A 25711-nucleotide genomic window follows, 5' to 3' on the forward strand; every position below is an offset into this window, starting at 1 on the left:
CAAACAGCCTGGATGCCTCAGAGAACTTATTCAGAATGGTCTGTAGGTGGTTTCCTTGTGTGACATAAGTGCACAGTCATCTGCAAACAGAGCTTTGAAAAGTAGTCTTTCCATTGTCTTTGTTCTTGCAAAGAGCCAATGCAAGTAAAACATGGATCCATCAAGGCGATACATGATGTAGACTCCAATGTCTAGGTCCTTCACTGCATGGAATATGACTTGGGCGAAGAAGTGGGTGAACAGCACATGTGTGACCACACAGCCCTGCTTCACTATGATCGAGATGCCATCGTACTCTGTGTACTCCCTTTTGGCCAAAACCACTCCTGTCATTTAGTCATGTAGTCAAGGAACAACTGGATATGGTTGATGAGCTTTCTGGGGCAGTCAAGCTTTCCAAGGACAAACCACAGGACTTCTCTACTACAGTGTTAGTCTTGGTGAGGTCATTGAACACTGTGTAAAGATCCATGTCTTGTTCCATGCATTTCTCCAGTATTTACCTCACGTAAGATTATGTCAACTGTGCTCCAGCCTGGACAGAATTTACATTGTGATTCAGGTAGCAGTTCCTCAGAGATGATTGACAAGTCTGTTCAGGATGGTGCAGGATGATTATATTTTAAAAACCAATATTAAAGTCAATATTTTTCTTCTGTTGTAAATGCCACTTTAATCCCTACTTTATATTTTGCAATGCAGTTTTTTTTAAAGAGTGTTGTTGTTGTAATGGGGTTTAACGCCATTTTTCAGCACAAGATAGGCTATACATAGCGGCCAGTATTAATGGTAGAGGAAGAACCTTGGAAAACCCTGGAAATAACCACCGACCCACGAGAAGCTACCTGAAAGCTTTCTCACATACCCACATTAGACGAGCCTGGGACTTGAAACCACACAGACAGAGGTGAGATGGCAGTGATCCGTAACTGTAAGTGCTTTAAACCACTCGGCCACTTGAAAGAGTGTACCTTCTCTCTTACACACAAGCATATAATTCTTTCAGGGCAACATCCAGTTCAAAAGGAATACTCCTTGAATACATATTTTGTCATCCTTTTTCCCTTAAATAATCTCTAACGCACTTAACTGCAACTGTTTATTTCTTGGTGGATCTTTTTTTTACCTAGATCTAATTGATTTGATCCTCATTGGGAATATAAAAGCATCTGAACATCCAACTTTGACATCTGCTATTCAGTATATACTTGAGACACATTAGAGATAACTTGAATGGAATTTCATGAGAGTTTCCAGATGGGGGCAAACAAGACAGGGAAATGTAATTGAATGGCCGATACATCAAATGAAGCATTACTGTGTAAAGAAATCACATTGTATTGTTCACTGATGCACGGCATTCTGTGTAAAGGAAACACATTGTATTGTTCACTGATGCATGACATTCTGTGTAAAGGAAACACATTGTATTGTTCACTGATGCATGGCATTCTGTGCACCAATGATTTACGGTTATTTTTAAAAGGTGTAATATTTTGATATGCATACCATAATGCAGATTGTATTATGTTGCAGTTTTGTCGACACATCTTTCTATACTGTTTTCTTTCTGTATATTACCAATTTATTCTGCAAAATAACTAAAGTTATCCACCATCTACAGTTACTAAACTTTTTGGATCGCTTGCACTTGTGGTAAGGAAGAACTCTATAATGTTTACCTCAAAAGCTTGGAAAGTTAAGGTTATTGTGAATGGGAAAAGAAAATAGTTCTATATTAACCAGACTTGGTCAACAGCTTGCACTTGCTGTCAGGAAGAAACCTGTTGATGTCATCCTTCCTGTGACTTAAAAACTAAAAATGGTTTCTTCTCTTTAATTTGTCTATGTAGAGGATTATTAAACACAAGGCAGGCATATACAGTGCTGTTCATAGCACTCTTGTTGTTATTTTATTTACTTTATTTTAAGGTTTGGGTAGATGTGGATAATGAATGAATAAAACAACAAAACTGGGTGGTTCAAATTACACTTTACCTGAAAAGAAGAAAACGAAGTAACATTTGGAAAAATTACAATTTCCATAATGAAATATACTTTTTGAAAACTGGTAAAAGTCCTTATAAACTCCTTGAAAATAAACTGAGTGATAACTCTGAATCACTGGTCTCAGGATATTTAAATTTTACCATTGAATGAGTAATTAATAGCTGAAACTTGGCAACTCAGACACATGGCTTGAACACCAGGGATTGCTTGAACATACATCCTAGTCTGGTAGAATTCATACATTCTATGAAACTAATCTGTACATGGCTGAAACACTTTTTCAAATTCGTAAACTGAAAATTCCATAGCTTTATTAATCAACAGAATGTACCTTCCTTTGCCTCTAACTGCTTATTCATGATCAATGCTACTGTCTGCATAGCTGTGGGCAACAGAATTATTTCTTAGTAGAATGTAACCTCGCTGCCCCTAACTGCCCATGGATCTTCATTGTTACTATTGGTATAACTGGGGGCAATAGAATTATTACCAACAGAAAGTGAGTATGTTTGTGTGATTTGGATTTTTAACGTAGCTTTAACAGTTTTTCAGTCATATCGCTATGATAATCTCTTAATGCTGAGTGCCTAGTGAGGCAGCTGTCAGTACCATTTTTATGTCTTTGGTATGACTCAGCTGGGTTCAAACCTGCAACCTCCCACATTCGAGGTGGATGCTTTAACCACTAGGCCCCTGGAGCAGTCTCAGCAGAATGTATCTTCTCTACCTATAACTGGCTAGTATTCAATATCCATGTCTCTATCACTATAGCTGCAGGCAACATTTCAGTCAGAAATTATTTATAGTTATCTTCATACATGTGAACCTTGTGACTTGGTGGGTTTCCTCCCATGATGATACTCCAAATTATCATTTTAAAAAATTTCAGAACAACCATTTTTTCAGCTTTTTTCTACACCTTGCTTCCAGTGTAGTATATTTCTGGTAAAGACTTTCTGTGATCACATGACTGTGAACATGGCACTTTAATTGCTAATTCCAAAGACAATAACCTAAAATTAATAATTGGATTAGACTATGTGTTATCAGTAGTGATTTGGAAAGGATTCAAGACACTACTGGTAGCATAAAACCGGTTGGTTTGGTATAGGTATTTAACATATGTTGATATATCAGTGTGTTTGTGATCTCCCAATGCTAAAACAACAAAATCTAAAAAACCAAAAAATGATACAAAATTCAATAAGGAATGGAAACCATATCAGTTGAGGGAATTAAGTTCAAAGGGACATGAATATACATTCAATTTATATATGGTCAATTTTAGGAGAACCACCCCCTCCAAATTTAATCCAGATAGCACCAATCTTGATTAGTTCTGGTACACAGTACCTGATGAGCTCAGTATGAACACTATTTGAATCCTCATCCATTTATTATTCACTGTTGCTGATGTTAAGAGAGCTGTGAATTCTATTTTGTGAACGAAATCCCCTCACAATCTGCTGTTTGTAATGAGAGAACTACTGCAATTTTGGCCAATTTAAACAGATTAGAAATCTGATCTTAATGATATTCGAACATAATTTTCCACAAGTTGTTCATGTTGTTATGTTATTTCTATTGTAGGATCACATTTGTATCTGAATAATCCCAAATCTAGTCCAGGATTGAGCTGTATGCGAAGGTTGCAGCCTCTGACAAACATAGGTTAACTGCGTGACCATTTTTGTTAGTGAATAGATTGTGTTTCTTATACTCTTCTCAGAAAAAACATAGCATCCCTCTTTCTTTCCATGTGTCTTGGAATTTTGGTTCCTTATCTTCTTTTTCTCAGCCTCTGGTTCTATATGCTGTGGACGAGGTACTAACTATTTCTGTGTCATCGGTTTGTGCGACACCTTCATTTCATGTCGAAACACAAGAGCTTTCCTCTTGTTCAATAACACTGACCGTAGTAGATGATCTTACCATAAAGAAATCAATTATCTTCTGTTCAGACATTCATAAAACTTGCAGCTATATACAATTCTTTTATGGCTGATCAATGGATCAGTTTGTTATATCCATCTAGGAGACAATTTTATTGGAACCTCTCGATAGTTTCTGCAAAAACTACAGCAGATTTCAATCATACAAATGCTTGTATTCAAACACTAAATCTACCTATAGTTTGATTGATATCACTGGCAATATGAATGACTAAAATTTAATTTGACTGTTATTTTTAATTTTTATCTTTAATAAAAATGAAACAACAAAAACAAAAACAGCATGCATTGAATACAACAGATTGCGGGAGTCACAAATAATTTGTGTGACATTTTCTTCCTTGGTTTTGAGAAGTTGCATTAGTAATGATTTTTTGGTGAGAATCCCATGATCCCGTGGCCTTGCAGCATCTCTGAGTTTATCCTTCTGTTTGTTTGACTGTTTTATGTCAAGAAAAGAAACTGTCCAAGCCTGTGAATTGATGTTGAGCATATTAAGTAACACATTTATCACTGTACAATATCTTCAGCATCAGATATTTATACAACAGTGTTGTTCAGATAACTAAGAATGCTCAAATTAATTCACATGGAGCAACAGAGTTTTGGCTACTGATGTAATTTTTCATTTTATGTGCAATTGCATTAGATTTCCTAAAAATCTTATAATAATGCTACTAAAAGAAGTTAGCTCTCTGAATAAATAGTTAACATGTCAGATTTTAAGTAAAAATACATGCAAATTTATTGGATCAGCCCAGGCTTGCAGCCAAAAGCATGGCAGTTTATTGGATCAGCCCAGGCTTGCAGCCAAAAGTATGCCAGTTTATTGCATCAGCCCAGGCTTGCAGCCAAAAGCAAGTGAGTTTATTGGAATAGCCCAGGCTTGCAGCCAAAAGCATGTGAGTTTATTGGATCAGCCCAGGTTGACTGCCATGTTATGTCCCTTGGAAAGTCACTTTAATCGAACTGTCTTGGAACTAAATGACCTTTATGAGTCACTATGCCTTAAAAGACCAAACTAAATCATAATGATACATTAAATATTTCTGACATGTATTTAGAATTTTATCATCCTCTGTACTTCTTGTTACAAACCATTTCAACTACTTTCATCAAACGAAAATAATTATTTTGTGTTAAAATTGAAATGTGTGAACAGAAAATGAAAGTCTATGTCTAATTTGATATTACTTGGCCAAATTTATCCCTAGATCCTGTGTGGAGATCACAGGAATTGTACATATTTGTATCAAGACAAGACAAATTGTCAAATGGTTGAAATCTTTGTTCTCATAAAATCACAGAAATTCTTCACCTGTAAAACCACATTTGTAAATTCTTGCAGATAGCAAAATGAATACAAGAGGCAACACAGCATCAAAACTGCATATCTACTACATAAACTTTCCATTACTTACATCCTTTGAATTTTTCAATACATATAATCATGATTTTCACTGTTAGATTTTCATTGCATCCAGTTCTGTCTTTATGATTATAAGGATATTTATAGACAACATTTTTTGAAATAATTTACAATTTTATAAATGTAACATCAGTGATTTAAAAAAATATGTGTAATTAAGAACAAAATGATTGGATGTGTATCAGTTATACTCTATATGTACAGGAACCAAAAAAATGGAAATAAAGAAAATTCCTTTAGCAAAAATTCTTTTTTTTTCTTCCTTTAAGACACATTTTTCTCGTAAAACAATGTGTTAATGTAAGAATGACAACTTCAGTGCTATATCTACAATTAGACCTTCAGTGTGGAATTCTTCATCTGATAATGTTATAAAATGCAACCTTTCTTGGAATATAAGTGCAGTTTAGTACATAATCAAGGAATAATTTACAAATTTAATTAAATCTGATATATCAGTCCTTCATCTCTCCAAAGAATATACAAAAATTCAATCTTTTTTTAAAATGCATTTCAGTTTTGGCACTGCTTTGTACATATTAAGCTTGGGCTCTCTCCTCAGCTGGGGCTAGAGGTTGTGAAAGTTGATCTTGTGATATAGTATGGTCACTTGTATTGACCTCAAAAGACTCCATTTCCTCCATTGCCCGCATTTTGGCCTCCTCCAGTTTTCTCCGCTCCACAGCCTGCTTGAGGGTGTTCATTCTCTCTGCAGCTGGGAAAAATTTCCTTACAAAGAATATATGGATCTGATGGGTCCAGAAATTGAATTGCCGATTACATTCATCTAATTCTTCTTCTGGTTCCTCATCCTCATCACCTGAAATGGGATGACAAATAAAATCTGCATTTACCTGTATTGTTACATGCACATAGTGTCTGGTTCCTATAAGTACTTCAGTCCAAAACTTAAGTACCCATGTATGTGTTTAAATAAATATGTTGCCTGAATGATTTTTGGAAGATTACGATACATTTTAACTGCTTTTATCAAACCAAAGAACTAATTTTAGGCTAAAATAGAAATGCATGAATGGAACATTCAAATCTTCCATACTAAATGAGTTGTAGTGGGATGATGATTTACTCAGCATTTTACATCGACAATCCAGCTGCATTACAGCCGCCAACAATACCCATGAAAATGACCTAACTGAACAACATTACAGAAGTCAGTGAGGTCTGACATAAAGATTACAGCAACATAACTTTACTGAATTCAATGTGGTGTAAGATAAAGGTCACAGCAACATAACTTGACTGAATTCAAGGGGCCCCGAGTGGCCAAGTGGTCTAACACGCTCTCTGTTACGGATCACTGCCATCTCACCTCTGCGTGGGTTCGAGTCTCCGATTCAGCCAATGTGGGTATGTGAGAAAGCTTGCCAGTAGCTTCTCGTGGGTCGGTGGTTATTTCCGGGGTTTTCCCTGGTTCTTCCTCCACCATTAATACTGGCCGCCATGTATAGCCTATCGTGTGCTGAAAAAAGGCATTAAACCCTACAACAACAACAACTGAATTCAATGAGGTGTAAGATAAAGGTCACTGCAACATAACTACTGAATTAAATGAGGTGTAAGATAAAGGTCACTGCAACATTACTGAATTCAATGAGGTGAAAGATAAAGGTTACATCAACATAACTTTACTGAATTCTTCATTGATGCATGAGATAAAAGTGACATCAACATTACTGAATTCATTGAGGTGTGAAATAAAGGTCACAGTGAAATAACATTACAGAATTCATGAGGTATGAAATAAGGGTCACAGTGACATAATTGTGTCATTGTAGCCAACAATAGATACTGAATTTAGTCCAAAACTTTTGGTGTGATGGACAGACAGACAGATGGTAGGACAGATAGCCAATGGTGACAACCCTTCCACATTTACAGCTGGGCATAAAAAGTTGTGAATGTTAAAAATATTGTATCCTTATTAATGAACACTAGGTAGCATGCACACTGCAGACATGACTAATGGTGGCACCACTTTATCATCCATTTTCAAATTCAAAAAAATACCTGTCAATTAAATATGATTTGCTTATCAGCTCTCAAATGTTTTTAATAAAATCAGAAAATGTGTGATTGATCTATCTGATCAATATCCTTTCATTTGTCAACATACCTAATTGTTTTTTAACAAAGTTTATTTTCAGCATTTTGCATGGGAAGAATGATCCACTGATGTCAGTATGGGAATAACAACCGTTTTCAGTATGGGAATAACAAACCAGTATTGTCACTATGGGAATAATGACCCATTGTTGTCAGTATGGGAATATCGACCCATTGTTGTCAGTATGTGAATAATGATCCATTGTTGTCAGTATGGGAATAATGACCCATTGTTGTCAGTATGTGAATAATGACCCATTGTTGTCAGTATGTGAATAATGACCCATTTTATCAGTATGGGAATAACAACCCATTGTTGTCAGCATGGGAATAATGACCCTTTGTTGTCAGTATGGGAATAATGACCCATTATTGACAGTGGGAATAACAACCCGTTGTTGTCAGTATGGGAATAACGACCCATTGTTGTCAGTATGGGAATAATGACCCACTGTTGTCAGTATGGGAATAATGACCCACTGTTATCAATATGGAAACAATGACCTATTGTTGCCAATATGGGAAAAATGACGCATTGTTGTCAGCATGGAAATAATGACACATTAGTATGTCAATATCAACCCACTGTTGTCAGTATGGGAATAATGACCCACTGTTGTCAGTATGGGAATAATGACCCACTGTTGTCAGTATGGGAATAATGACCCACTGTTGTCAGTATGGGAATAACGACCAACTGTTTTCAGCATGGGAATAACAACCCAGTATTGTCAGCATGGGAATAACAACACATTGTTTTCAGTACGAGAATAATGACCCATTGTTGTCAGTATGGGAATATCAACCCATTGTTGTCAGTATGGGAATAATGATCCATTGTTGTCAGTATGGGAATAATGACCCACTGTTGTCAGTATGGGAATAACGACCCATTGTTGTCAATATGGGAATAATAACCCATTGTTGTCAGTATGGGAGTAATGATCCATTGTTGTCAGTATGAGAAAAATGACCCACTGTTGTCAGTATGGGAATAATGACCCACTGTTGTCAGCATGGGAATAATGACGCACTGTTATTAGTATGGGAATAATAAGCAGTTGTTGTCAGTATGGGAATAATTATTGATTGTTGTCAGTACAGGAATAATGAGCCACTGTTATTAGTATGGGAATAATGACCCACTGTTATTAGTATGGGAATAATAAGCAGTTGTTGTCAGTATGGGAATAATTATTGATTGTTGTCAGTACAGGAATAATGAGCCACTGTTATTAGTATGGGAATAATAACTAGTTGTCATCAGCATGGGAATAATGACCCACTGTTGTCAGTTCTTCAAATCAGCATGGCATTCTTTATGATAATCCAAATATTTGAGTAGTATCAAAATTTCAACAATTTTCAGTTATTTCAGTATTTATCTGAGGATGATTCTCATCTGTGTACAGTACAGACTCAGATATGTTATTGCATACTATGCTAGGAATTCAGGGTCCACTCTGCTCACTTTAAAATAACAAGCTGAATAAGCTGTGTAGACCCTGATGGTGGGTATATATTCCTTGCTAACATATGTATCACATAACCACTGTGTTGATAAAGACCAAAACTTCTGCAATATTAGAAACTGAATGAAATTCATTGCAATTATATTCTTTCAAATGTTGTAATTTCAAAAAATTAGAGGTGATCAGTTAATGTTAAAACTGTATAACTAGCAAGCATTTTTACCTGAAGTTCTTCCATCACCACCCTCCTCCTCCCCCTCTACATTGCCAAGGTATGTGTGGCCACCAATAGACACTGAGCTTTGAATCAACTGGACATGGTCCTCAGAAGCATTTGTGTGGTTACTGATAAAGGATCCACTCTTATGGTGATCTGCCGTTTGCTGAACATCTGAAAATTAAGTTTAAACTGCAGTCATTCTAATGTGGTTTGTGGGACTGAACAAAGTATAACACAATATAACACAGTATAGCACAGTATAACACAGTATAACACAATATAACACAGTATATACCACATGCACTTGCCTGTAAGTTCAGTCCAGTTGCTAGCAACATAAACCCTGATCTGCCAATGCATAATGTGCTGCATGTTCTACTAATTACCCATAATGAACTGCATGGACCCAAAATATACCAGTGCATTATGTAGAAGCAGGTCTGAGTCTGTACAGTTTGCAGTTGGACTGGACTTATAAGCAAGTACATGTAGTATAAGTCCACCTTACACAGAGAAATGTTACAAGTCTGACTTACACAGAGAAATGTTACAAGTCTGCTTTACACAGAGATATATTTCAATTTTACTTTACACAGTTATAAGTCTGCCCTACACTGAGGTATGTTACATGTCTGCTTTACACTGATATATGTTACAAGTCTGCACTACACAGAGAAATGTTATGAGTCTGCCTTACACAGAGATATATTTCAAGTTTACTTTACACAGTTATAAGTCTGCCCTACACTGAGGTATGTTACAAGTGCACCTTACACTGAGATATGTTACAAGTCTGCTTTACACTGATATATGTTACAAGTCTGCCTTACACAGAGAAATATTACAAGTCTTCCTTACACAGAGATATGTTACATGCAAAACTGTCATAATGGGATCACCTGTACACAAAGTCACAAACAAATCGAACATTTAATATCATACAAATGGTTCTCATCAACCAAACTTACCTCAAATTAAAAAATCTAGTTAAATTAATTTAGTACTAACAATAAAACCATGTCAATTAAGACTATTTAACACAATCTTAGACCACACATTTAAAGCAAGACCCTGAAATACTTCTGATTTTCCTAAGAGGATCCACTGAAATTAAACTTAAGTTACACAATATGAGGTGTCATTCATGATAAAAAAAATCAAATTCATGTCTCCCTTTAACATCCAGTTTTTTTCTTCTTCCAAATAGCATATAAGATAAATGGCAAATGCCAAAATCATTAGTGTGGCAAAGCCACTGCCTTTGCCTATTTTTACAAAAGTAATATATTCATTTTCTTAATTTTTTTATCCAGAAGATTGGTTAACCAGTGACCTTATGTACATGCACATCCTTTAGAAAAGAAAGAAAAAAGTAGGTTATGATGTCATAATATTGATGATATCAATACTCTCTCAAGGGATGAGATCAGAATCTTCCACTGAATGTAAACAAGGAGGCATACCACATGTACTCACTTAAAGGTCGAGTCAAACTGCAAACGACAAAGATCCTGATCTGCTGTAGCATATTGCACCTGCAGATCAGTGTCTACGTTGTTTGTTCTTATTACTCCTAACAAACTGCTTAGACCTAGACCTGCTGGTGCACTAAGTGATGGCAGATCTGGGTCTGTGTAGTTTGCAGTTGGACTTGACTTATAAAACAGCATAAATGGATGTTTTGGCCATTTTTTTCCCCATGACTGATATCTACAAATTCTACATTATACAAGCTTTCTTTTAGTACACAGTTTCAGCTGTTGTGTCTGTTACCATGACAGATTGTACCACTGTTCCTTGATACATATTTGAACATCATTTAAAGTTTACTATGCTTGAGCTTGCTGTGTAAACTGTCAGACCATTTTACACTCTCTTATATGGCATGGAAATTTGCAATAGTTTTGATATTTGAAAACTTCATCAGTATTCACAATGTGCTATTTTGACCTTTACAATCATTTTTTTATTCTCTGTACAAGGATAAGTTGTATTAAAAAATGTTTAAAGTTTATTTATTGCCTACTAGGATGGAAGCCTATTATAAAAATAGCACCATATAAAGAAAACTTCAGTCAGACATGCATTTTATTTCAACAATAATGACAGAAAAAAATTGGCAGCCAAATGTACAGCTTCAGTGATGCATCTGATGCTATTCTACCATAACTAGAACATATTGGGGGTTTTCTACTAAAAATCCACCAATACAGTAGTCTGATGAAGTGATAGTGTCAAAATGGGAAATCACTAGAGAATTTGGTCAATTACTTAAGTAGGCAAGGTAAAATAGTACTGCACTGAAAGCATTGTGATAAAGTAATGGAATTCATTATATTAATAAAACTAGATCTGTCATTCAGTGAGTGCATATGGATTACCCCCCACAAGAAATGGGGTGTAAATACAATTTGTACAAAATGGGGAGATAACTCTAACAAATATTACTCTAACAAAGCCGAATCTTTTATGGGACACAAATGCTTGCTATGATACAAATATTAATCAAATTGTATTGTGCCTGATGAAATGAAATTAGCTAAAGTTTGACCTCTTTACAGAAAAGATAGCAGAACTTATGCAAACAGTTACAGTCTTGTTATGTATACTCAGTTTTGTGTCCAAGATTCTAGATAGAGCTGTCTATTTAACTTGAAAACTTTCTAACTAAACATAATTTGCTCTCTATGATTTACAGTCTGGTTCTAGGGAAATTAATCCACTAATATGTGTTAGACACATTTTATATTAACATTCAGACATCCAAAGATTTTTACATTATTATGATCATGCTCAACTTTCCAATGCTTCTAACTCATTAATTCCTGATATATTGTGTAAATAATTGTTTCAGTTAGAAGTAAACCTGCTGGCTGGTTGGAGTAATATCTAACCAAATGATAACAAACTGTTAGTGTTAACAGCACAGAATCCAAACCTTTGACAGTGTCTTGTGGTGTACCTTAGGATAGTATTTAGGATCTTGTTTTTTGTGTTATGTGAGTGATGTAGTAACAAGCCCAATTACAGTGAATTCCCACCACAGCATGATGATCAAGATCAACAGAAAGCCATACCATATCATGAAACTGGCAAACAAGTCAGTCACAGGATACTATCCAGTCACAGAATACTATCATGCTATGTACCTAAATCATGTATGGGCAACAAGTCAGTCACAGAATACCATCGTGCTATGTACCATATCATGTTATAGGCAAACAAGTCAGTCACAGAATGTCATCATGATATGTACCTTATCATGCTACAGGCTAACAAGTTTGTCACAGATTACCATCATGCTATGTACCTTATCATGCTACAGGCAAACAAGCCAGTCACAGAATACCATCATGCTATGTACCTTATCATGCTACAGGCAAACAAGCCAGTCACAGAATACCATCATGCTATGTACCTTATCATGCTACAGGCTAACAAGTTTGTCACAGATTACCATCATGCTATGTACCTTATCATGCTACAGGCAAACAAGTTTGTCACAGATTACCATCATGCTATGTACCTTATCATGCTACAGGCAAACAAGCCAGTCACAGAATACCATCATGCTATGATCCTTATCATGCTACAGGCAAACAAGTCAGTCACAGAATACCATCATTATATGTACTTTATCATGCTACAGACAAACAGGTCAGTCAGAGAATACCATCATGCTATGTACCTCTTCATACTACAGGCAAACAAGTCTGTCACAGAATGCCAGTATGATATGTACCTTATCACACTACAGGCAAACAAGTCTATCACAGAATACCATCGTGCTATGTACCATATCATGCTATAAGCAAACAAGTCAGTCACAGAATACCATCATGATATGTACCTTATCATACTACAGGCAAACAAGTCAGTCACTGAATACCATCATGCTATGTACCTTATCATACTACAGGCAAACAAGTCAGTCACAAAATACCATCTTGCTATGTCCTATGTCAGGCTATAAGCAAACAAGTCTGCCACAGAATGTCATTGTGCTGTGTACCATATCATGTTATAGGCAAACAATTCAGTCACAGAATACCATCTTGCTATGTACCACATGCTATAAGCAAACAAGTCAGTCACAGAATGTCATCATGCTATGTCCTTTATCATGGTATAGGAAAACAAGTCAGTCACAGAAAGTCATCGTGCTGTGTACCATATCATGCTATGGGAAAATAAGTCAGGTATCCACTCAGCTAGACAACAGTGTGGAGGGCAAAGTACAAAACTTCAGACTATTGGTACAATCAGTTATCCACATGTTGCATATTAAACAAGAGTTACTTAAAACTTCTTTATACATATTTAATATTATTTGTAGGAGGCAGATATACCATACAAACATATCAATTGTATACAAAAATTGGCAACTTAAGCCAACCAATCACCCACCCACCCATCCTAAACTTCTTTTGCAAAGGATACAAAGAAAGTTTTCTAATAAGATCAAACCTATGAAGAGAAACTTACAAATGTTTCAACCAACAGGAAAAATTATCTAAATCAATTTGTAACCTTGATGACCTCTTGAATAATGTGTTACATCCTGTTAGGTCATTTTGGACACCAGGCATATGCAACTTCCTCCAGGGCTGGGCCAGGTAGTGATTGATAAAATATACCTGTGCGATGAAAATGTAATTAGATAAACCCAGGTCATGGGCCTTAGGTTGCATATACCTGTCGTATATAATTTGCATGTGCAATAACAGCCTCTGTAATATTTCTGAGGTGTTTTTCCTCTCACTGGTAAAAAGGACCAGGGTATTTCATTCTACTATTGATTTCATCCAGTACTACCCTACCTTTGCTGGACTCATATTGCCCACTTGCTTCACCCTGTCCACCCTCGGAGTTTACAGCTGTCAAATTGGACACCGAGGGATGGTTCTGAAATAATAATATAATGCTCAAGTTGAAAGAATCTATGACCTCTGGACTGTAACAACAAAGGTGCTATATGATTGTTTCTATGCCCTATGACAGGCATGAAATATAGTTTGGTGTATGCAACCAAGAAATAAAGTATATTACTGAATATATTCCTTGCTGTTTTCCCATATTTTTCAGTCTTTGATTTCTTCTCAGTCCAAATATAAACATCATGTTATTACAATATATACTTGCTTATAAGTCAATTCAAACTGCAAACGACAAAGATCTTGATCTGTCATAGCATAATGCAACTGCATATTAGGTTCTATTTTGTTTGTTTTACTGATTACTCCTAACAAACTGCACAGACCTTGATCTGCCCATACATTATTAAGATCTGGGTTTGTGCAGTTTGCAGTTGGACTTGACTTATAGACAAGTATACATGGTAATATATATTCAAAAAATAAAAACATGTCACCTATCTGGAGATAAATTATGTTATTGCTTATTCAATTTTGCAACACAAAGTGCAAATTCATTGTAGTGGAAATTCACGTATGCAACATAAATTGTTGAAAATTGAAATAAAATATTTGATGCATAAATCATTTCTCTACTTGTTAAATTAATACAAATAAAAAATTGTAAATCAATTTATATAATTATTAATACTGAAATATCTGTACATATGAAAAACTGCATATCAATTAATATTATTATTAATATAATATTGACATATTTATAAATGTGAAAAACTGTACATCAATTTATATTATTATTAATCAAACATTGCAGCCACCAGCATAACAATACTGTTATTTTTGTATGTGAAGTTTAAAACTGAACCATGGCTTACATCAAGAATCAACTAAAAATGTTGGAATATTTTCACTCATTAGAAAAATCAGCATGAAAGTAATCATGACAGGACATCAATTTTAGCTGACCTGACCACTCCACATTCAGTATTCCATTTCAGTGCAATGCACTGTCATGGCCATTGGATATGATACTGGTCACCCTGCATGCAGTATTCCATTTCAGTGCAATGCATTGTCATGGCCATTGGATATGATCATGGTCACCCTTTAATCAGTATTCCATGTCAGTCAATGCACTGTCATGGCTATTGGATATGATCATGGTCACCTTGCATTCAGTATTCCATTTCAGTGCAATGCATTGTCATTGCTACTGCATTCTATCCTGGTCACTCTGCATTCAGTATTCCATTTCAGTGCAATGCATTGTCATTGCTACTGCATTCTATCCTGGTCACTCTGCATTCAGTATTCCATTTCAGTGCAATGCATTGTCATGGCTATTGGATATGGTCATGGTCACTCTGCATGCAGTATTCCATTTCAGTGCAATGCGCTGTCATGGCTATTGGATATGATCCTGGTCAATCAGCATTCGGTATTCGATTTCAGTGCAAATGCACTGTCATGGCTATTGGATATGATCCTGGTCAATCTGCATTCAGTATTCCATTTCAGTGCAATGCATTTTCATGGCTATTGGATATGATCCTGGTCAATCAGCATTCAGTATTCGATTTCAGTGCAAATGCACTGTCATGGCTAATGTATATGATCCTGGTCAATATGCATTCAGTATTCCATTTCAGTGCAATGCACTGTCATGGCTAATGGATATGATCCTGGTCAATCTGCATTCAGTATTCCATTTCAGTGCAATGCGCTGTCATGGCTAATAGATATGATCCTGGTCAATATGCATTCAGTATTCCATTTCAGTGCAATGCACTGTCATGGCTAATGGATATGATCCTGGTCAATCTGCATTCAGTATTCCATTTCAGTGCAATGCGCTGTCATGGCTAATAGATATGATCCTTGTCAATATGCATTCAGTATTTCATTTCAATGCAATGCGCTGTCATGGCTAATAGATATGATCCTGGTCAATATGCATTCAGTATTCCATTTCAGTGCAATGCGCTGTCATGGCTAATAGATATGATCCTGGTCAATATGCATTCAGTATTCCATTTCAGTGCAATGCACTGTCATGGCTAATGGATATGATCCTGGTCAATATGCATTCAGTATTCCATTTCAGTGCAATGCACTGTCATGGCTAATGGATATGATCCTGGTCAATATGCATTCAGTATTCCATTTCAGTGCAAATGCACTGTCATGGCTATTGGATATGATCCTGGTCAATATGCATTCAGTATTCCATTTCAGTGCAATGCACTGTCATGGCTATTGAATATGATCCTGGTCAATATGCATTCAGTATTCCATTTAAGTGCAATGCATTGTCATGGCTAATGGATATGATCCTGGTCAATATACGTTCAGTATTCCATTTCAGTGCAAAGGGGGCACTCACCAATTAATATGTACTTTAGAGAGAGTGATGTATGTAAGGTGAAGTAGTTTGCATTTAAAACATGCACAATGGAGAGAATGTTGGCATACCTATATGCTACAGTAATGTAATGTGGATGATATTTCTTTGGATATTGTACTTTTGGAAATTTTACATGATTTAAGTACACTGCTAACTAAAATGACTGCTCCGTTGTGATAAAAAATCAGCCTGAATTAGTCTAAAGTACACTATACATAGCAGCTATTAAAATAGGGAAAATGAATTTTGCCAGACTAGACAATACCAGCTTCTGAAAGTGCAATGAATGAATTACCAAATATGTAAAACGTAAAAAAATTATCGGCTCTTTTTTTTATACAATTTACCTCTGAAGTTCAGGAAGTGAAAATGACCAAGTAGAGCTAGCACGTTTTTGAAAGGTTCACATTTGAAGTAAGGCCAAGCTGTATACTCTATAACCCATAGTACACCCATCAATCATACATCAAAATAAAGGGAATTAAAGGTTCTTTTAATTATACCTAAGATATACAAGGTCTTTTTTAAATAGCCAGTATAACCAGTGCGGAAAGCCAGGGAAATTCTTTTTCTTTAAAATCTTAACCCTATGCAAAATGCGAAACTGTATAGCGCCACCTTAAAGCAAATATAAAAATGTTTGCAATTATTTTTTTTATTTTCATATAATTATGTATGATGTTCTGAATAAAATGGTACATTCATATTGATGTTAAGCATGAATATAAGCTAATTATGATCATTTTGCTCTGGCTTACATAATTTGCCATGAGGCATGTTTGTGTGAGCAGTGGGAAATTAGAAGTCTTAGAATATAGGAATAGAGTCAACTTAAATTTAAAACTGTTGCAATAAGTGACAGAAATATATGGTGAAAATGTTTTTTTTAATTTATTTGTAATGAAATGAAAAAATAAATGATGAGAAAGTGAATTTGCTTCTTCCATATTAAACAATAGGCAAATATTTTACACTTTGACCTTTGACCTTTATGAACCTGATGAGTTACCTCCCTTTTCAAATTGTAAAATTCATTGTTGATATCTCAGAAATAATTCTGGCTAGTTCATGTTCCTGTCATTCAGCATAACATTGGTTGCTATGTTTACAAAATGTAATGTGCATTCTTAAAATAGCTCACTTTTTATCATGGGGGGGCTGGACTTGTTAGAGACTCTGACACTCATAAATACTGTTCTGTGGGAGGAAAGGCAGGAGAATTATTCAAAAGGATTGTTTTGATGCTTGTGACTTAAATGTTGCAGCCATATAAACATAATTAAATCATACAATAATAATACCTATATTCTCTTATGGGGGCGCTCACCAATTAATATGTACTTTAGAGAGAGTGACGTATGTAAGGTGAAGTAGTTTGCATTTAAAACATGCACAATGGAGAGAATGTTGGAATACCTATATGCTACAGTAATGTAATGTGGATGCTATTTCTTTGGATATTGTACTTTTGGAAATTTTACATGATTTAAGCACACTACTAACTAAAATGACTGCTCCCTTGTGATAAAAAATCAGCCTGAATTAGTCTAAAGTACACTATACATAGCAGCTATTAAAATAGGGAAAATGAATTTTGCCAGACTAGACAATACCAGCTTCTGAAAGTGCAATGAATGAATTACCAAATATGTAAAATGTAAAAAAAAGTTATCAGCTCTTTTTTATACAATTTACCTCTGAAGTTCAGGAAGTGAAAATGACCAAGTAGAGCTAGCACTTTTTTGAAAGGTTCACATTTGAAGTAAGGCCAAGCTGTATACTCTATAACCCATAGTACACCCATCAATCATACATCAAAATAAAGGGAATTAAAGGTTCTTTTAATTATACCTAAGATATACAAGGTCTTTTTTAAATAGCCAGTATAACCAGTGAGGAAAGCCAGGGAAATTCTTTTTCTTTAAAATCTTAAAACTATGCAAAATGCGAAACTGTATAGCGCCACCAAATGCACTGTCATGGCTATTGGATATGGTCATGGTCACTCTGCATTCAGTATTCCATTTCAGTGCAATGCATTTTCATGGCTATTGGATATGATCCTGGTCAATCTGCATTCAGTATTCCATTTCAGTGCAATGCATTTTCATGGCTATTGGATATGATCCTGGTCAATCTGCATTCAGTATTCCATTTCAGTGCAATGCATTTTCATGGCTATTGAATATGATCCTGGTCAATCTGCATTCAGTATTCCATTTCAGTGCAATGCATTTTCATGGCTATTGGATATGATCCTGGTCAATCTGCATTCAGTATTCCATTTCAGTGCAATGCATTTTCATGGCTATTGGATATGATCCTGGTCAATCTGCATTCAGTATTCCATTTCAGTGCAATGCACTGTCATGGCTATTGGATATGATCCTGGTCAATCTGCATTCAGTATTCTATTTCAGTGCAAATGCACTGTCATGGCTAATGGATATGATCCTGGTCAATATGCATTCAGTATTCCATTTCAGTGCAATGCACAGTCATGGCTATTGGTTATGATTGTTCCTGTAGATTAGCAGAATGCAGGATAACAGGTTAGTATTAACTGAAGGTGGAATGTACCATTATTTCATTTATTTTCATTAGTATCAAGTTTCATGGTTTTATAAAGTAAGTCATTTTCATGGGAATTTAAATGTGCATATTTGCCACTGTCAAGATTTGCATAATTTTCATGAACTGACCTCATAAATACCAAATTATTTATGGTTTTCATAAAGCTGGACCTGTATTATTCAACAATTTTGGGATTAATGACATAGCAAAATCATGCATGTGTCAGGATACTTGACTGACACAATGTTTATTTAGTAGTTTTGTCCAAATTCAGTTATGTCAGCTTTAATACTGGGCTATATTAGTGTGTATATATTATATATACCTATACTGTGTGTTTAACTTTTGTCCGTGATTGCAGATTGTAAAGGTCGTTTGTAAACAACTTATTACATAGCTAACTTTTGTCCATGATTGTGGGTTGAACTTTATGATAATATTTGTAAATATGTTTACATGGCCATTTGACCTCAGAAGGTTCAAGAAAGAGAACTTGTTTATGAATTTCATGGGAAAATGACTCACATTATTGTCCTCTTATTGTGTCTTTTCTTTGTGGAATCAATTTATTGTGTTCAGTTGATTATTGTAAATTCATTCAAAGACATTCTGGATCATTGCAGTAAAACAAAAACTATTGATACATCAGCACATTCAAGACCATTGGTATATCAGCACATTCAAGACTTTGGAATTCATTTGGAATATTCTATACATTTGGACTTGTGATAGAAGGTTTGAATTATTTGGGATTTAATTCACAACTCTCTAAGTTCTTTTGAAATTTTTATTTTATAAATTAGAAAATTAAATTGTTAGTTGAATTTTATAAATGTTACTGGTTTTGCTTTTTCTATTACTTAGTTTAAGACCAGAGAGTCATAACAATATACATATCATTTAACTGGCTCTTTGTGTGTGTTTCAGTAATAAACACCAAAACATCTCTAAAATCTCTAATACTTTATACAAAATCATGTGTATCAATTCAGTTGTTATAATTATAAATGGGTTTCTTGCATTAAAACATTTTGGTTGATATCAGTTGACATGGCCTTTTTGTACCAAAGTTCAATCAATAACCCTATAGCTTCCAAAGCAAGTGTTGTAAATACACTGTATAATATGAACATACAAGAATGGAATGTGAAAGTATGTAAATTCTCTATGGGAAGAAATTTTGTTACATTTTAAAACAAAACTTGAATTTTGAAGAATACATATTATCACTACCAGAAATAATCTACATTCCTCAGCTGAAATTTAGGACTTGTAACGATAAAGTACCTGTTGATTCAGGACACATGGAAAATATATAACATAAGGATGTGTAACCTGTATAAAAGGGCAAAACTTGGGGATGACTTTCACTATTTGCTTGTCTGTCACCATTTTGTATCACTTACATAAACACCTATTTTTGTATTTGGCCAAATTTGGTGAAGCTTCAGGAATTTGTCTCCACAGGAAATAAATAAAAACTCAATGAATTTATCTAAATTTTTGAAAGCATTTTAAGTTTGTCTACATGACTAATGTAGGCAAGAATTAACATTTTAAAATTAACATTTCCTACCTTATAATTATAAGTCTAAAAGCTTGAATTTATCTGTTTTATGTAAATTATTCATTCAGTTGGATTAGAACAGAGGGTAAATCTTTAAAAAAAAAATGCTTGTATTTATCTATGTTATGTAGATTATTCACCCAGATGGAATATAACTATGGGTAAATCTTAAATATAAGCCTGTATTTATCCTTGTTTTATGTAGATTATTCAGTCAGATGGATTACAACTGTGGGTGAGTCTTAAATAAGAGAAAATTACAGAGAATAAAATATGTGCAATGTTTTATGCATGTATTTTCAACAACAGCTTTACTTGAATGAAGATTCAAAATAAATAGGCATTAGATCTAATTTTGGTAGGCCACTTCATTATCCAGTCTTCCATTTCAATAGTTCAATAGCTTTTATATAAAACAATTATTAACAAGTCCCAAGAAAGTAAGAACTCGGTAAAACTAAATAGAACAATTTATATAATAATGGCCTGAAAATTTAATCCGATTATCTACATACTACTAGGATTCCGTTAGTGTCAAAAATTTCTAAGAATATTTCATTGCTGCTTCCTGGGTTCAACACAAATCAAAGAAAGTTACTAAGAATTTCATGCAATGGCTCAGTGACATTATTAGCTGATGTGTTCCAATTATCAATAAATGGCTAAGTTAGGAGTGGTGATGGATGCAGGGCAAATGCAGGACTATATAGATCAGAGATTAATTAATTGTATATCAGAGATTAAATAATGGTATACCATAATAAACTAACGGTTTTAACATCTTAATTATTAAAAACGTTTACCTCCTGCATAAGTTACTGACCAATGAAGATGTCTCTCAGACATTAAACAAATGACATATATTAAGAAAGACTATAGGAAAAAAGCTGCAACATCCAAGATGTAGGGACAGTCAGAATACATTAATGAAAATCTGCATTGGAGCTTCAGTGTGCAATAGATAAGGGGGACAGAAAGGTTATAAGTTACCAATACATGGATATAGAATAAAGAAAAAGAAAGTCTATAATTTCCCAAGATCCCAGTAGACTGACAGAAATATTAGCAACAACTCTTTATTTGGACACTAATTTGATCACCAGTATATCCAATAACATATACATAAGGCCAAACAGTCCTTCAAAATGTATTGAGTGAAAATGAAATTTTTGATAAATGTAATGTGATGGAACAGATATGGTACATGTAACACTATGTATATAGATATCGGGAGGGCATACAAAAATTATTGCTGTTTACATCGAGGAAATAAAGTTGTTTTTGTCTACTGCACTGATTCTTTCTATTATGAAAGGTGCAAGACAACTATTAAAAAATGAAAAATGTGTCATGCATCACTGATGTGTGGAGTATATTGTTAACTAAAAATGTAAGTCATACACATGTATTAGATATATTGCAATTCATTTTTCTTAATCAGTATCATGTTCTGAAAAAGAATTTCACAACACTTGTCTATGCAAAGTATTTAAAAAAATCTGGCTTTGACAAATTTAATACAGTGTTCCCTTCCATATCAGCCTGACCTTGTGTATGGCAATTTACCGTAAATTGATTTTCAATCTGACATTTACATACATTTGCTCACTTAAACACACACACACAAACACACACACACAAGGTGTTATTCAATTGCCTGGGTTTTGTTACAAAATGTAATATTTTTTACTTTACAAATGGAAAACACACAAAAGTCTAATACAGCCTTAACAAAAATAACAAAAAATTCTAACGCTAAATGTTGACAATAGGGCCCACTTTTCTAAAACTCACAAATTCTGTTATTCAATTACATTTTTTCCAGCATGTTATATGATAAAATACAATTTATATAACAGCTGAGATTCAGAAATTTTTAAGCAGAACATAATCTGTATGCAACATATTTTGCAAACTTACAATATTTTAAAAAATCAATGATGTTTCAACAATAAATTTTTGAAATAGTCCTCTACCTTCAAGTATAAGCTAGATTATTAAAAAAAAATATTAACCTCATGGACTTTGGAAGATCCATTCCCTCCAGTTTTAGTGGTTCCCCCTGCAGAGGAGGCAGCCCTCCCTGGGGAACCTGTCTCAGGACTTCCATCTCGGGGGCTTCCGTGGGGTACTGACTGCTCATCCAGACCTGCCTGTAAAACAAAACTAGGTTGTAAATGGTTTTAATAAAGTCAAACTTGATATAAATCTGTTATGACTGCAGCCATATATAATGGGTAATTTTTTGTAATTTTTCATATCCTCTAATATTTCATATACCATCAATTCCAAACATTAATAATCCAAACATTAATAATTATTATTTTGTCCTCTATTTATACAGAGAACTTTTCAAATTCTGCAAATTTTGAGGTACCTGATAAAAGCATAATTAATTCTTATCTAGTTATTATTACCTATTTATAACTATGTGTATACCCAAATTTGTTTATATAAAACAGGTACAAAACATTACAGACAATGAAGAATTCGTAAATTTATTTTTTTGTGCAAACAAATAGTGCTTAATTTGGGACACAACATTTCTGCCACTATCTAAAATGATTCTCTGGCACGTCTAGGAACTAAATTGGATCAAAATACTAGAAACCTGTTCTTACCATTTTGAGGTAATATATGGTAGTTGAACAAAACACCATGTATGTGCATACCACTTCATATGCTGATAGCTGGTTTATATTTTAATCCACTGCCCCTTAAAGTAATCACATAAACCAACCTGTTTCTCCTATTCTCACTGTTATTGACTCATTCATAAACATGGGTCATAAAAGTGTTGTTGACATGGATAACTGTCATTGTCTGTATTAACATTTGTGTTTTTAGTGAGATAAATCAATAGTAATAATCCAATATAATCCATAGATACTTATTACACTGAGGCCTAGCAACTTTTTCAAATTATTTACTCTGCATTTTATATTTAAATATTTGGTGATTATGGTTGCATTATGATGCATTCCTTATTCTAATTTTTGTGTTAGGTCAAAATTAAATCAAATTAGGTCTGTGACTGTGATTGCCACTGTTTGGGAGGGAATAAAGTTGTGAGAAATTTGACTGAATACATTATAAAACAAATCTTAAGTTTCATTAACACCCTTTCATAAATTAAAGGATTCATCTTGTCTGTCTGCAACTTAAAGAAGTACAAAAATCTTGGTCAAAGTTTCTATGAAACAAGCCAACTTTATTCAATGAAAATTACAATCTCATCTTTACTATCTTCAGCATGTGTACATACAGACACACACACACACATACATCAATCAATCAATCATTTCAACTTTGATACAGAGAGCACTCTTTAAAGACATTACTTATGTCCATTCAAGCATTTAAAGTGAAATGTTTTCAATTCCCTTCTCAACTCCCATGGGACTGGGTCAGTAAATACATATATATTTGTTTAGAAAATTATTGGTGGTAAATCTTAGGTCTAGAACTGATGATTTAAAATGGTTTTTGCATATTAAAAAAAAAACATTTTTTTTTTGTGATAAAGTGGGGATTTTTCTTTATCCTGCACTGCAAGCTAACAGAACAGGTTAACAATAAAGCTAGATTTGAAATGAGGTTCACAATTATGGCATAAATCAGTAAAGACTGATAGATGTAATTAGTTCTATTTACTGTCAGTGTGTCAATTTATGCTGAAATGTCTTTTGTCCAGCATCCTATCCGACATGTAGCTTTCTGTTACTCATTCCATAATTTCTATGCCTTCTAGATTTTTAAAAATTCTAGTGTTCAATAACGATTCTTGTCAATGAGGTTTCTTGCATCAGCTATTTATCAGAATTGTCACATCATTACAGCACTCTGAACTAATACAATGCATTCTGTTCAAAGAAAAAAACTGTAAGAACTCTAACAGAAACTGCAAGAGTAATGTGGTTTGTCAACATGTGCATCTTCAGGTCATAACTGTCACGGAATGGTGTAAATGTTGTTAATTAAATACATGTACTCGGGTTTTGTTTCTTTTTCTCTGTACAACGATACCCGAGGGTGATTATAATATGGTCTATGTATTTCGAAATCGTGAGTACGATTCGTCCTGTGCCACACGTGCAAGGTGCCTTTGATAAAGAATAACGAAAATTCTAAAGGTATAAATACGTTACTACATGTAAAGGACCTTTACAATACTAATGGTTTTGTCAGCAAGCGGCCTGCTTAAAGGATTCGCACAACTCCAGCTGTAGGGGTAGGTAATGTTTTGGGTTTTAAGTGATAACTAGTGTATTACCATATTTGCCTTTGCATGTTTGTTATAGTTTTCTTTACATACCATAATATGTGCATTTTTTATTCTTGTTGCGACGTAGTGCAGGACTTATATTGGTAATGTAAAGCTACATTTTTTAAAAAAGAATTGTTTACTAGTGTCTTATCAAGCAGGGTTAGGTTTACTATTGAACCTCTGTTTTGTAATTGCCATTATAATATAATCTTTTTAACTTACCATGTATAACGTCCTTACGTTATGTCTGTATCAAGTTTAGTACACTGTATCGGGTATATTTTCAGCTGAGTTTTTGATGGTAGGAATATCCGGGGTGTCCGGTGTTGTCAGAGTGTAGAAACGTCCGTGTGTCCAGAGCGTTTAAGGTGCCGGAGCGTCTAATGTCTAGCGTCCGGAATGTCAAGAGTGACTAAGGTGACCCAGCTGTAGAGCCATCAAAGGACCAGGGGGACCGGAGGGTCTAATATTTCAAGTGTCCGTAGGGTCTAATGTTTCAAGTGATCATAGTATTCCGAGGGTCCGGAGTCTATATTGGTTGTGAAATTGATTCGGAGGAGCTGTGGAGCGGATATGGTGCACGGGTGACGGAGTGCATCTCCACACATGTATTTTTAGCTGTATGCTAATTTTGGGTTAGTAAGACCCAGTGTATTATTCAGGACTGGAAGGATAGATTGTATGTCCGTTCTTGTTTAGTGACATAATTTCGCTACCTGAGCGAATACATTTTTTTTACTATGTGTAAACGCTTACATTGTTTACTATTTGAGTGAACTATATTCATCTTTCCATTATTGAATCATTTGTGAAATCAT

At 34.6% G+C, this 25711-nt stretch overlaps 1 protein-coding gene across 1 annotated transcript in view; it reads right to left on the reverse strand.

Annotated features, from left to right (window-relative positions):
• Positions 1 to 1974: 1974 nt before the first annotated feature.
• The window catches only part of LOC149806407 (radial spoke head 10 homolog B-like), a 69338-nt gene continuing 45601 nt past the window's right edge, over positions 1975 to 25711 (reverse strand). Inside the window, exons 17-20 of the mRNA XM_089952890.1 lie at positions 22642 to 22779; positions 14028 to 14112; positions 9211 to 9378; positions 1975 to 6211 (exon numbers count right to left, since the gene is read on the reverse strand). Of these exons, the coding sequence (XP_089809016.1) occupies positions 5931 to 6211; positions 9211 to 9378; positions 14028 to 14112; positions 22642 to 22779 (672 nt within the window). The 3' untranslated portion in view covers positions 1975 to 5930. The remainder of the gene's footprint in view (positions 6212 to 9210; positions 9379 to 14027; positions 14113 to 22641; positions 22780 to 25711) is intronic.

Source organism: Sinohyriopsis cumingii, chromosome 1 (assembly GCF_028554795.1).
Source record: "Sinohyriopsis cumingii isolate HCF-2022 chromosome 1, ASM2855479v2, whole genome shotgun sequence".
Taxonomy (NCBI): Eukaryota; Metazoa; Mollusca; class Bivalvia; order Unionida; family Unionidae; genus Sinohyriopsis; species Sinohyriopsis cumingii.